The sequence below is a fragment of the Eretmochelys imbricata genome, chromosome 3, assembly GCF_965152235.1.
Source record: "Eretmochelys imbricata isolate rEreImb1 chromosome 3, rEreImb1.hap1, whole genome shotgun sequence".
In the NCBI taxonomy this organism is placed as follows: Eukaryota; Metazoa; Chordata; order Testudines; family Cheloniidae; genus Eretmochelys; species Eretmochelys imbricata.
This window is the reverse complement of record NC_135574.1, coordinates 112612184-112626423: the sequence shown is the minus strand read 5'-3', so window position 1 is coordinate 112626423 and position 14240 is coordinate 112612184. Positions and strand designations below refer to the sequence as shown.

The following is a 14240-nucleotide window of genomic DNA, read 5'->3' as shown; positions in this document are numbered from 1 at the left end:
CTAAGGGTCAACCAAAAGAGGGGCCCTATTGTGCTAGGCGCTGAACAAACACAGAGCAGTAGACAGTCCCTGCTCTGAAGAATTTACAGTCCAAATAGACAAGACAGACACAGGGTAGGAGGCAGGGTATGAAGAGTGAACAATGTGATGGCAGCAAACAGCATGTTAGTTCCAACTCCCTCCCATCCACACACAAAACCATCTCACCCCAAGGTTAGTGGTGCTTTCAACCAAGTCTAGCTAGCTTGTATGGGGCTAGAGGCTAAAACCTGAGTGAGGCCTTCACTTAGGCTGGCAACTCGCCTACTTTGCAGTGAGGATATAGGCTAAATCATTCGAGTGCTGACGGTTCTCCAGAGCCTTCATACTTCCGTCTATGCCCAGTTCTCCTACAATTCACTAAAAAAAGAACCATAGAGTGGCTCAGTTTACTGCAGCACAAAGAATAATGGGATATAACCCTACAAGTCCTAGTGACACACACAGGTGAGCACAGCACCAGTGAGGACCCAGCAACTTGGGTATGGCTTTGCAGTGTGGCTGTTCACATACAGGCTAGGCTAACTCCAGTGCTCAGACCTAGGTACTGATCATCCAAGTTAACTGCAGTGTATACATACTGAGAGGGCGAGCCTCTGCACCTCTCCCTAGGTTCTCTCTCCACCAGCAACATGGCTTTTGCATGCCGTAGCTGATTGCCTATGTGTTTCCCACCAGGATCATAGAAGGCACAGAGATGGAGTTAATGCAGCAAGAATGTGTGACAGAAATTCTCTGGCCTTGCCAAAGAATGATACCATGTAGAACAGTTACACCTTCAACTAGCCACTCCCCTTCCAAATCCTTAGAGCTGCAATTGGGGAATGTTCTTGCAAAGGTGTCTCCAAAGGCTTGGAGAAAAAGAACCAAGTCAGGGTGGCTCTGCTCTGCTGTTTGTGACATAATAGGGGCACAAATATCGTGGAATTTCTGCTACCTTTCATTCTTTCCACAAAATACAACAGGGGGAGTCAAAATATAAAGCCAAGTTCTAACCTCCTGATAAAAGGGCTGTCCAATATTGCACTTGGAGTGTTAACAGACCTTCAGCTGTAGCAGTAACCACCTCCCAAACAGCCACATTGCTCTCCTTAAAGTCTTAAAACAGCTGGGATAACTCAGTCTTTATAGAAAACAGCACCCAGTTTCACAGAGCTACAAGTTTATGGCCATGAGCATAATCATTCTTATTACCCCTTGCCCAGAATTCTCCCCGCCCCCAACCTTACCCTGTTCAACACAGAAATAGAAAGTCACCATTTCAGTTTAATTGAGAATAACTGTATGCACTTTGCTTTTACCTTCTGTGTTGGGTTTTTTCATTTCTTCCACCCTAATTAGTTTCTTTCTGACTCTGCGAGTAGAGTTAACCAGCTTGTGCAACCTCTTAAACTTCACCGATTCCTCTGTTTCATCATCCGATTGTTCTCTTGACTGGCAAAGAAACAAAGGGAATGTTAATAACGTAATTGTTCCATGGGTTGCTCCGTGAAGTCAAGTTAACCCAACCCAGCTGCCGCTCTGTGTCAAAGCAGCTCTGTAACAGGGGTTATATTCTCCACCCAGGTCAGAGAGAAGCGTTGAAATTATTGACAGGTTTCAAAGTGCATAACATACCATTTTGACTTCTAATTCTGTGCAACGGAAGGTCCTAAAAGCACTGAAATACATTGCTGCCCTTGTCTTCCTTTCCATGCATTGTGTAATAACTACTTTCACGTCTTCTTTCAACGCATTGCAGGCAGGGCTCTCTTACCATACCAGTTACGCTCCTGTGGTTTGGGTCAGGCACTGGTTTGTCTGGCCTGTCGGAACTTGCCATTTAAACTTGGTAATAAACAGCTTCTCCAAACTGAAACTCTATCATTGACTTTTTCCAGTCTTCCCAGAAAATTAAAACCAGCAGTACAAGAAGGGGACGGAAAGGAAGAGACTTCATTCTCTGTCTCGTTCATTAGTTACATGCTGCCACAGCTACAAAATCTTCTCTCTCCTCCTCCCACTATCCCACACTCCTTTTGAAGGCTCTCAAGGCTAGGCTTAGGATGGACACAGCATTCCTCCAACAATGACCAAGGGAAAACTCTGACCTTTTCAGATATACAGTATAGTCCATATTCCCCAGCATCCCGTTTCATTTTGCATCTGATCCATTATGCTCAGTTCCAGCTGTTTTCCCTCAAGTATCAAACATTACAGAGGCAAAAAAAAATTCACTCGCTCCAGCAGCAGACACACAACAAGCTGAAACAATTTATTCCTTGTGGATGAAATGAGGGTTCCAATTTTTGAGACAGATCCAACGTTCAATATGCTACTTCCTCTGTTTTAATCTATTTCAAATGTAAGAAGGGGGAGAGAGGGGAGGAAGGCACTCCAGCTCTTACAGTACAGGACTGGCACTGTATGCAGTGCATTCCAGCAAGCACTGCCCATTCCAGCTGGAGGGCTGCACAGATTGTATACCTTTGTCTTTGTGTATACCCCAACCAATTCATCACATTCTAAGGTCCAGCTCAAAAATTTTTATGCATCTTTCTCACAATGAACTTTATGTCAAACTGCATTATTTTCTTCTCATGAAAAAAAACCACCCTATTGTTACCTAACCATGAGCCTATTTAAAGGCAGGCAAAATAGGAGAGCTTATGGACTTTTAAAATATACATAAAAGTCAGAATGGAACAACAACATAAACCACAGGATAGGATGTCAAACGGCAAACACCTGGGTATATTTTCAAAGTTCACTGAGATGCCGCTTATTGAAAGTCAATGGGAATCCCTCATAGGGCCAAATTTTCTGCTGGTGCAATGCCTTTGAAGCCAGTGGGGTTGTGCCAGCAGAGCGTTTGACCCACATTCCTCAATTTACTTGATTAAAACAAAATTCTCATTATTCTAAAATAAAAAAGACTAACTGGTCTGCTGGTCGGATGCTGTATGGCAATTCCAATGTTGCTAAACACAAGAATCCACAAGACCCAGTGAGTGCATTTATCATAGGGACCAATACAGTATGTAATTAGTTACCAAGTGAAAGATTATTATTTTAATACAACGAAGTAGGATAGCAGCAGACTGGTTTAAATCAAGGTAAATCATAGAATCATAGAATATTAGAGTTGGAAGAGACCTCAGGAAGTCACCTAGTCCAACCCCGTGCTCAAACCAAGACCAACACCAACTAAATCATCCTAGCCAGGCTTTATCAAGCCAGGTCTTAAAAACCTGTAAGGATGGAGATTTCACCACCTCCCTAAGTGACCCATTCCAGTGGTTCACCACTCTCCTAGTGAAATAGTGTTTCCTAATATCCAGTCTAGACCTCCCCCACTGCAACTTGAGACCACTGCTTCTTATTCTGTCTTCTGACACCACTGAGAACAGCCTAGCTCCATCCTCTTTGGAACCCCCCTTCAGGTAGTTGAAGGCTGCTATCAAATCCCCCCTCACTCTTCTCTTCTGCAGATTAAATAACCCCAGTTCCCTCAGCTTCTCCTCATAAGCCATGTGCCCCAGCCTCCTAATAATTTTCATTGCCTTCCGCTGGACTCTCTCCAATTTGTCCACATCCCTTCTGTAGTGGGAGGACCAAAACTGGACACAATACTCCAGATGTGGCCTCACCAGTGCTGAATAGAGGGGAATAACTACAGACCAGTCAGCCTCACTTCAGTCCCTGGCAAAATCATGGAGCAGGTCCTCAAGGAATCCATTTTGAGGCACTTGGAGGAGAAGAAGGTGATCAGGAACAGTCAACATGGATTCACCAAGGGCAAGTCATGCCTGACCAACCTGATTGTCTTCTATGATGAGATAGCTGGCTCTGTGGAGAGGAGGAAAGCCGTGGATGTGATGTATCTTTACTTTAGCAAAGCTTTTGATATAGTCTCCCATGGTATTCTTGCCAGCAAGTTAAAGAAGTATGGATTGGATGAACGGACTACAAGGTGTATAGAAAACTGGCTAGATGGTCAGGCTCAACAGGTAGCGATCAACGGCTCGATGTCTAGATGGCAGCCGGTATCAAGTGGAGTGCCCCAGGGGTCGGTCCTGGGGCCGGTTTTGTTCAACATCTTTATTAATGATCTGGGTGATGGGATGAATTGCACCCTCAGCAAGTTCGCAGATGACATTAAGCTGGGGGGAAAGGTAGATATGCTGCAGTGTAGGGATAGGGTTCAGAGTGACCTAGACAAATTGGAGGATTGGGCCAAAAGAAATCTGATGAGGTTCAACAAGGACAAGTGCAGAGTCCTGCACTTAGGAAGGAAGAATCCCATGCACCACTACAGGCTGGGACTGACTGGCTAAGCAGCAGTTCTGCGGAAAAGGACCTGGGGATTACAGTGGACAAGAAGCTAGATATGAGTCAGCAGTGAGCCCTTGTTGCCAAGAAGGCCAACGGCATATTGGGCTGTATTAGCAGGAGCACTGCCAGCAGATTGAGGGATATTTGTTTGATTAAAAGCAACAGCAGAGTCTGACCAGCAGAACTTTCCTACCAAGCAGGAGAGAGTGTGGCACAGAATATATATCTATTTTTTTTTTTTTTTGTAGGGGAGAAAGACTGTTAATACCTTATAGATTAGGCCTCATACATCTGCCATTACAAGTGATAGTCACAAGAGCTGATCTGGATTTTTTTCAGTTAATAACACTTTTGCTGGAAAATGCTGATTCTTTGAAACTGAAATTACTTATGGAAAAGGATTGGGTTTGACAAATTTCCCATTTTGAAAGCAACTTTGAAAAAGGTATTGAAATTGTTGAAACAGGACATTTTGGTATTTTCTAAACAAAAAGTTCAAATTTTTGGTTTGAAATGGCTTTTCATTTTGAAATGTAAATTCATTTATAATTTAAAAATGTGAAAAAATTAAAAAAAGGTCAAAATTGGAGCCAAATGTGTCAAAATGATCAAAATAAAATGTTTTGATTGACCTAATCCTCTTCTCTCTCTTTTTATTTTTTGGTTCACAAAATTTTTCAACATTTCAACTTTTCATCCCAATTTGGGATGGGAAAAAATGTTCAAAGTCTCAACATTTCTCACAGGCTCGGAAAATCATTTCCCACCCAGCTCTAGCAACCATTCTCCCGCAGGCTTTTTCAGTGCTGCTTGCTATCGAAGTCAGATATATCTTCTTAAGTCTTTCAACATATTGTAACAATACAAAAGTATAGGCACAATCTCTGGATATTCGGGGAGACCTTTGCAAAGTGTTGTCCTGAGGTGGAACAATTTTATAGGTAACGAAGGAAATCTATGTTACAATCAATGGTTTCCTGCAGGGAAAGGTCCCACAGCAAGCAAGGCTAGCAATCAGAAAGGGCACTTTATGCAGTCAACATGGTAGGTGTCCCATACAGAGGTCAGAGCGCGCTTACAGTGCAATGAGTCTATAAATGTTTTATTGCTACATGTATAAGGCTATCCTATTACACTAAATTTCAGCGTAGTTAACCCTTTCTGTACAGCAAATAGAGGCATCTAATATGCATAATACCCTGACTCTTAAGTAACCTTATTAAGAGGCCTTCCTGAATATTCCAAAGGGAAAACAAATGGATTTACAGTACTGTAAATAGAAACAACCCAATTTCCATCCTTGCTGCTTCACATTTTTTCCATCCAAAAGCCCATATGGCTCAACTTTAATTATTTTGGCTAATGCTGTATGTAGTAATTCTGTGGTGAATGCTTAAGTGTTTCATTTCTAGTTTCCATGGCAACATTACATCAGATTGCAGACAGCTGGCTCCACAGTTTTAAGCCATAACAAATTGACCAAGCCAATACAAAAAATTATACATGCTTTAAAGGGACAGTGCACCATTCTGCTGCCAGTGGAATAGAGCAAAGCCTATGGGGCCTATTTGGCACTAATGCTTGGGCGGAGTTTCCTTTCTCAGCTTCTTTTGGAACAAGTGCATCTTTGACACATCTGCAATGTTCTAATAGCAAAGAAACTGGGCCAGTTTGGAGAACTCTATTACACAACCGCACGAAGGGCTACAGGGAAACTGGAATTAAATTAACAGCATCTGTAAATACCAAGGACTGCATACGGAGAACTGTAACAATCATGCATTGAATGACTGGAAAAGTATAACTCCAAGTTGTACCTGCAGCCTCAGCTCTTTTTTGGAGAGCAAGTGTGACCATAATACTATGAAAAATGTTCTTGAAACCCTAATTGTGCCATTACCTTTGCTGTGCTCTACGCCCAGAATGTCCTCCTTGATTCTGTACCCCACGCAACCTCCCCTTCTTCCTTCAATAGCTATTCTCAAAAACCATATTTTCCCACGATCCCTTAAACCAAAATTAGAACAATTTTAAAAGTAGTTGTTTAAAAAAAGTAATCAAGGGACTAAAATAAGCACTGCATCCCCATAACTTACTGTCCTCCACCCCGCTTACCTCCTCCTCCTATGACTTTTTTATGCTGTCAATTTAGAACGTAAGTTCTTTGGGCCAAAGATATGTACCTTGTTCTAGATCTATGAAACACTACGCAGTCCATTTTAGGCGGTATATAAATAATAATAGTGAACAATCCTAACTTCCCCGCTTGAATTAGATCTTTACAAAGCATGTTCACATTTATTAGGGCATATGGAATTATTGGACTAATATAAAACAGAAGTAGCTAACACTCTGCAGGGAAATTTTTGGGATCACTTCAGGGTTTTAGAGGCATTCTTTGTAAAACACATAATGTACGATTGCTTGCTAGCCCACTCCTAATAGAATAGAAGTATTTAAGAAATATCAGGGCTATGTCCAGATAAATCCAGCTTACTTGATTGATCTGCTTCAGCCCTGTAAACAAAAACATACATGATGTTTTACTCAAGCTGTATGAAACCATCTGGAAAGATATCAAACTTCTGAAATTAATTTCATGCCCTAGTAATAGTTTATTTCTTTACTGAACCAGAAAATCTCCCACCAAATCTCCAAATCTGAGCCCAAATTGCAATTGTGTTGGGACAGTCAGACAATTCTTGAGGGACAGAATGGGGCAAATACACAAATTCTATGTATGATGTGCCCGATAATTAACCACTTATTAGTCATTCCAGAACTCCGAGCCTGTCAAATCAAACAGATTTGCTGCTTGCGTTGGGAGACGTGGTTACATATGTCCCTTCGCCCTTTTTCTCTAGAACAAGCTTTACATCCGCCAGAAATATAATCATCTTACTATCGGGGCAGGGAAGAAACCCCCCCCCCCAAAAGAAGTCCGACTATAGCCGGGGACAGGAAAATAGAACAGAAGAGTACAGAGTCCCAGGGAAAGGAAAAGAGGAGACAAGAAAAGCTCAGCATGTTATGCGGTGCCTAACAATAACCACAAAAGCCTTTTCTCTCTCTGAGACAGGAGGCACATCCTCTCCATATCATACCACATACTTAATGACTTACCGGCTTCGGCATTTATAGGCCTACAGCTCAGTTCCGAATAATTCCCCCAAGTGATCAGCTCCTGCTCTGTCAGCTTTGTAACCCTAAAATTTAGGATTAGGCACTTCTTAAATACTATATTCGATTAGTATCCTGTGCACAAGACACCTCTTCTCCAGAGTTACATTATCAGTCATCACACTGGCTCCGACTCCACTGCTTAATATGTAAAGAAGAAAAAAAGCATGTTGCTGGACTCAATTAGCTGCTTTCTGCTCACTGACTGATTCCCCCAGTTACTTGCTAGCTGCATAGCTTGCAAGAAAGGCATAAGTCATCAGCTCTAAGCAAATCTTCTATTCACCACAAGGAAAAAAGGGAGTGTTGTACATGGCAAACAATCCCTGTTTTCACTGACGAAGGCTTGCTGACCTCTTGCTGGCCTCCAGTTCCTTAATTACTGTCTATGGAATTTCAGTGAAAGGAAAAAAAAAAAACATACAGAGAATCTGTGCAAAGCCAGGATAAGAACTGACACTCAAACACTACTGTTAGAGTGGAGGCTGTCTCTCTAGGAAACACAACTAAAACCTTTTACCAGGTTGGGGTTTGGATTTTTTTATTCTTTTGACAAAAAGCCCCCCAGAGAGATCCCCACTGAAAAATAACCCTTGCCTGAACGTTATTGCTGAAATTATAGAATCTATTATTTAAAATAATCAATAAGCGGGAACTCAAATGTTCTTCCCTCACCCAGGTGCCATTTAAATTCTCTCCCAAATCTTACTGACCAAAATCTCAGTTTAGCTCAGATTATCATGATGCTCCTTCATCAGGCACTAGACCATGCACATGAAAAGTGAGATCTCTCCCTTTTCTCCCCAGGCTGAGCTCAAATCTCTTGCCTCGTGCCTGATCTCCACATTTCCTGGGAAATAATCTGAGGGCTTGTCCACATGGAGACAGTGTACAGCAAGCTGGGTGTAAATCTACAGATACTACCAGGCCACACGGACCCCATTACTGCCCACTAAAAGTTCCGTAGTGCACTTTGACTTACTGCCGTTTCAAGCAGCAGGAGCAGTACCGAGAATCTGGCCCTTTTGGTGTGTGCAACACTCTGTTCTTTCATGACCCATCTAGCCATCCGGACACTTTTTTACCTTCTCCATCTTAGTACCAATGACTATAAAGCCAAAGCTGTGCAAACAGAGCCCTTTCAGATCCATAGAAATCATGTGAACCTTTTTTCTGGTTTTGATTTGATGAGTTTCATACCCCCTGAGTTTTGCTTTTCACTTGAACCCCAAAAATCCAAGTAAAACTCAGCTGAAACTTCTTGAGCTTTGGGAGAGATGACTGAGTTTTCTCAGATATCCATGAGACACTGGCCAGCTTCACTTGAAATTTGTCCCAGATTCAAGCATGGGCAAAGCTGGCTCAAGTTTTGGGCTTGCAACTTCAGTTTTACCTGGTTTCAGGTTTCGTTACGAACATTTCACAAAGCTAATCACAGCACAGGCTGTGTATGTAAAATTGTGTAGTGTTTGGATGTGATAATATGGACCATACTGAAAGGTTAGAAGAAAATTACTCCCGTCTTTACAAAAATTATAAGGGGTCAAAAATGTGTTTGCCACTTAGCAAAAGTAACTGTATAAATATAAAACATATAGTGCAAATTATCCCTAGCTTCAAAATTCAGTAACACTAGAGCTGAATTTGGACCAGTATTACTTATGAAGAAATCAGAGGAGTTCACCAATGGCAGTCAGATGACACATTACACATTAGAGGGTGATGACATCGCCTGTTGAAATTAGTGGGAAATATTTGTCATATGTACCAAGAACTAATTAAAAAAATGTAATTCTCCTAGGTCGTCTGTTTATTCTGGAACAGTTGCTGAGGCAAGTTTCAAGATGTTAACTATTTGCAGGTTTTCAGTTAAAATAACTTTTTAGAACACATCTTTGACTGCTCCATTCATGAGCCAGATACTGCCACACTTCCTCCTGTTGAATAGTACCTTATACTAGGTAATTTGTCTAATTGATTTTAATGGGATGACATGCATAGTAATGTACCACTCAGCATGAGAGAGAGAGTGGCAGAATCAAGATGCATTTAATGTCTGTTAAAATAAAATGTCCTCCCTCATTCTCCCTCAAGGTCTAGTACATTTTTCATCAGCCCAAATAATACTGTATGTGAAACAGTGCTTCTAGCAATGGTATGTCTTAACAGCCTTTTGCGTGACATGTTTTGGCAGGGCTGAGGTGGCCTGGGGAGACTGCCATTCTTTCGAATATACTGTACTAAAAATTAATGGAGCTTAACGTCATCATCCATGAGAACCAGCTTCTTGGAATAGAATAAAAACCTCGAGCGAGAACAGTGAAGTGATTAAATGTAGTTACATTCATATCAAAGATGGTTCATAATAACAGAGGCCCCTTTAAGGCCTTGTCTATACAGGCAGTGGCATGTAGGGTTGTCGTAAATATAAAGGGAAGGGTAAACCCCTTTAAAATCCCTCCTGGCCAGAGGAAAAATCCTCTCACCTGTAAAGGGTTAAGAAGCTAAAGGTAACCTCGCTGGCACCTGACCAAAATGACCAATGAGGAGACAAGATACTTTCAAAAGCTGGGAGGAGGGAGAGAAACAAAGGGTCTCTGTCTGTCTGTATGCTGCTTTTGCCAGGGACAGAACAGGAATGGAGTCTTAGAACTTTTAGTAAGTAATCTAGCTAGGTATGTGTTAGATTATGATTTCTTTAAATGGCTGAGAAAAGAACTGTGTTGAATAGAATGACTATTTCTGTTTGTGTGTCTTTTTTGTAACTTAAGGTTTTGCCTAGAGGGATTCTCTATGTTTTGAATCTAATTACCCTGTAAGATATCTACCATCCTGATTTTACAGGGGTGATTCCTTTATTCCTATTTACTTTTATTTCTATTAAAAGTCTTCTTGTCAGAAAACTGAATGCTTTTTTCATTGTTCTCAGATCCAAGGGTTTGGGTCTGTGGTCACCTACGCAAATTGGTGAGGATTTTTACCAAACCTTCCCCAGGAAGTGGGGTGCAAGGGTTGGGAGGATTTGGGGGGGGAGACGTGTCCAAACTACGTTTCCCAGTAAACCCAGTTAGAGTTTGGTGGTGGCCATGGTTATTCCAAGGACAAAAGATAAAATTAATTTGTACCTTGGGGAAGTTTTAACCTAAGCTGGTAAAGATAAGCTTAGGAGGATTTCATGCAGGTCTCCACATCTGTACCCTAGAGTTCAGAGTGGGGGAGGAACCTTGACAAGGGTACAGGCACTACACTGGTGGTGTCCACACTTTAGTGTGTAGCTACACATGGCAATGAAAGGCTCTGGCGGGGGGCGGGAGGGGAAAGCAGCAGGTAAAGTTTCTGGCAGCTCACCTCTGCTGGAGCCTTTCCCCATTGCAGGGAGCTGTCAGGGCCTTTCCCTGCTGCCTTTCCCCTAGCAGAGCCTTCCCCCACGGTGGGAGAAGGCTCCATCAGCAGGACACTACACTGCTAAAAATAGCCGTGTAGATGGGGAGGCACTGCTTGGGTGCAGAGAGCGTTATGTATGGTACATACCCTAAGGTTCTGGCATGTCTTTATTTGCCTAAGTAGTGCCTCACCTCTACACTGCTACTTATACCCGTGCTGGGGACGGGATGCTATATATGAACTCTACACACCGCTGTAAGATTTGTGCAGCCCACAGATACCCTTAATGCGGGATGAAATAATTTAAAGTCTGTTATTGCAATATTTTTACAACAGTAAAATGATTAAAGGCACCATCATAAGCAAAATGAACATGCCAATCCTGGGGAAGGCAAGTGGCAATCAATATGAGCTCTATTAAAATTCTCTGTTGTACCATAAGTAAAGATTATTTGGCACGGGCCTGCCAAGTGGGGGAATGAAACACATGGATTTTGAAACTCTTGATTCCTGAGCTGAGCAAGACTTTGTTCCAGAAGTAACATGCTTAGTCTTCAAAGGCACAGGGTGGGGAGAGGGAAACCACATTACATTTACACCATCTCCTGCTGGCTGATTCATCCGCTGAGAATGGCATATTCCATAGAAAGAACTGTTAGCCAGCTGAATAGAAAGTAGGGGAATTAGGCAGCTGCCAGATGGGGAAAAGGATAGAAAGAACAAGGTAACATGAAGCCAGAAGGAGGAAATATTAATGAAGCCCCCCACCCCCCACATATAATGGGCCTAATATCTTGTAGTAAATTAAGACAGCATGACCTTGTCCACATGATCAGAACTGTGCTGGCTACCACTATGTTCAAATACAGTTGTTGCCTGGTGGCTTCTAATCCTTTTTATTTTTAGCAATATTAACAGGATTTTTTTCTTAGACTTCTTACAAATTAATTATATAGGGCCATATCTAGCACTAGCATAAGAATGTGCAACTCCTGCTGAAAGTCAATGGGAGTTTTGCTGGGCTACCCATCAGCTGAGTTGCCTCATATTCAATAGTTTAGCATAAGCATGTTGTTAGAAAATAAAAATTCCTTGTAACAATGGTCAGGGAAACACTACAGCCCTACAAGCCTGAATGGCGATTAAACCTACAAATAGCGAGGCAAATGATCACAGCATGGAGATGGCCTCCATGGTAATCTGTAACGGCAAAAAAACTGATTAAGTTTTATTTTTAACCCTAACCCAAATAGGCATTTCTTGTAAGTTTTAGAAATGCTCTGGAAAATTTCAGACTGAAAGGGAAAAAAAAATAGTGTTTTTAAAAGCCAAGTATTAATAAATCTTTGATTAACTCCTGCTATGTTATCATCACCACACAGTACTCACAAAACTTTCAAACACTGAATTGCTCACTGGAACCTAAAATGCTGATTTGTGTTTCTCTTGTTAATGTTCCCATAGGTTACTACACCCATGAGGCAATAAAGGTCAGGTCTTTTGTTATGCTGTAGTTCTTTAGCCAACCTCACTAGGACCTAATTGTGAGCTGCTGAGCCTGTGATGTCAGTGAGAGATGAGGGCATTCAGCACTTTATAGGATGACGTCCTATGTTCTACATGTAATCTGGGAATTCAGTGCTATGACTATAAAGCTAGACTTGACAATTACAGATTCTTTCTTTGTTATAACTATTTCTAAGCATTGCCAATATTATAAGGAGGTGCAGAGGCATTAAATCACATCAGTGCATGCTGGAACTAACAAACCTGTGTTGAAACTGGACTAAGCACAGTACAGTGTAAAAACAAAAAGCTCTGCGTTCATCCAAAAGCATGCTCAGCTTTCACTACTTGAAAGACTATGCCAGCCCTTGATGGACCATAAGCTCCTCAAGAAACAGTACAACACAAACATCCAGTTGCACCCTCTAGCTTTTCATGGAGAAAATCTTCTTGCATAAACTTAGAAGTCTCCATTTGTTAGAGACAATAATGTGCTTGCTCTAATGCCTGAAAGTTCATACTCTCTAGGACAAAAATCATTTTTCAAAATGTTAAAGCTATCCATCTATGTATCTCAGTATCACCTTGTACACTGTAGTGCCTGAAACAATTACAAATGATACATATTCCTCATTCCCTCATTTGCTAATAATAAATACAGACTGTGAATATTCACTGGCTTTTAATTTATTTCCAATTAGTTTAAATGACTATATTACAACATAAAGAGCTGGGCTTTTTTCCTGGTTACTATAATATAGTGTCTCAGATTATTAGCATTAACAACTTGAACTGGTTGAAGGTTTCAGGAATCCATCTGTAACAAGACTAAAATCAGTAGAAATTTTTAAAGGATTGCTGCATTTGGAAAGTATCAGCAGTCTTAATCATTACAATGCTGTTACATAGTACAGCATAACAGATTTACCGTCATTATTTTTCTTAGATATTGGGACAGAATTGGTTTTAAAGAAATTATACTGTAATTTTTCAACTTCTTTATATTTATCAACCAATATAACAGTAACTGTAATGCTAAGAGCCAATTCTAATAGTAGCCTTTTATTTGACCATGTTTTATTCCAACAGTTTTATAAAAGGGGGGCAGGTGCATGCATAATTCCTGATTTAACATTTTAGAACCTCTTTAAATAGAAATTTAATTATAAATTGGAAAAAAGATACATAGGAATTGCCATAGTGGATCAGTCCTGTGGTCCAGCTAGTCGAGTACCCAGTCTCTGACAGTGGCCAGATACAAAAATCAATGCTTGACATTCTTTTAAATTTTAGGCCCATTAAACTATGTAGTAAAATGAAGCATGTCCTTTGTGAAAAATGATAAAGAATGAAAACAGCAATAGCACCTTTGGTACTCACTGGAACTATTTTCTGTGGGGACTCTATTTCCTCTTATTAAGAAATGCATTAGCATAAGATGGATAACAGCAAAAATCAAGTAGGAAGCTTTTCTAAAAAATGGCCTTGCTGTAGATGGTGATTTGCACTATATACCTTAGGAGTAAGTCCTGGTCTGCTGACATGCTTTACGAAGAAAATAAGTGAGTGGGTTAATTTAGTGTTGGTGAAAGGTGCTGAGCTGACAGCCCTGGAGAGTGAAGTCCTCTGTTTATTCAAAGGGCAGGTACAACAGAGATAGCAGCAGTGCTCGTTTCCCCACTGATAACGGGGCTTCACTCCTGGCACCCCTTGTAGGAATGAAGGAGCAGTTCATTTTCTAGGCTTATTCATTCCTTGCTCTCTTTGCTGAGATTGACGAGGGCACCAAGCAGTATGGGAGGCTACAGGAGCATGGC

General features: G+C 41.2%; 1 protein-coding gene across 2 annotated transcripts in view; it reads right to left on the bottom strand.

Annotated features, from left to right (window-relative positions):
- SASH1 (SAM and SH3 domain containing 1) overlaps positions 1 to 7488 on the bottom strand; it is a 55131-nt gene extending 47643 nt beyond the window's left edge. For both annotated transcript variants that reach the window (XM_077811786.1, XM_077811787.1), the window contains exons 1-2: positions 7477 to 7488; positions 1341 to 1473 (exon numbers count right to left, since the gene is read on the bottom strand). In XM_077811786.1, the coding sequence (XP_077667912.1) occupies positions 1341 to 1473; positions 7477 to 7488 (145 nt within the window). The remainder of the gene's footprint in view (positions 1 to 1340; positions 1474 to 7476) is intronic.
- Between the last annotated feature and the right edge of the window lie 6752 nt (positions 7489 to 14240).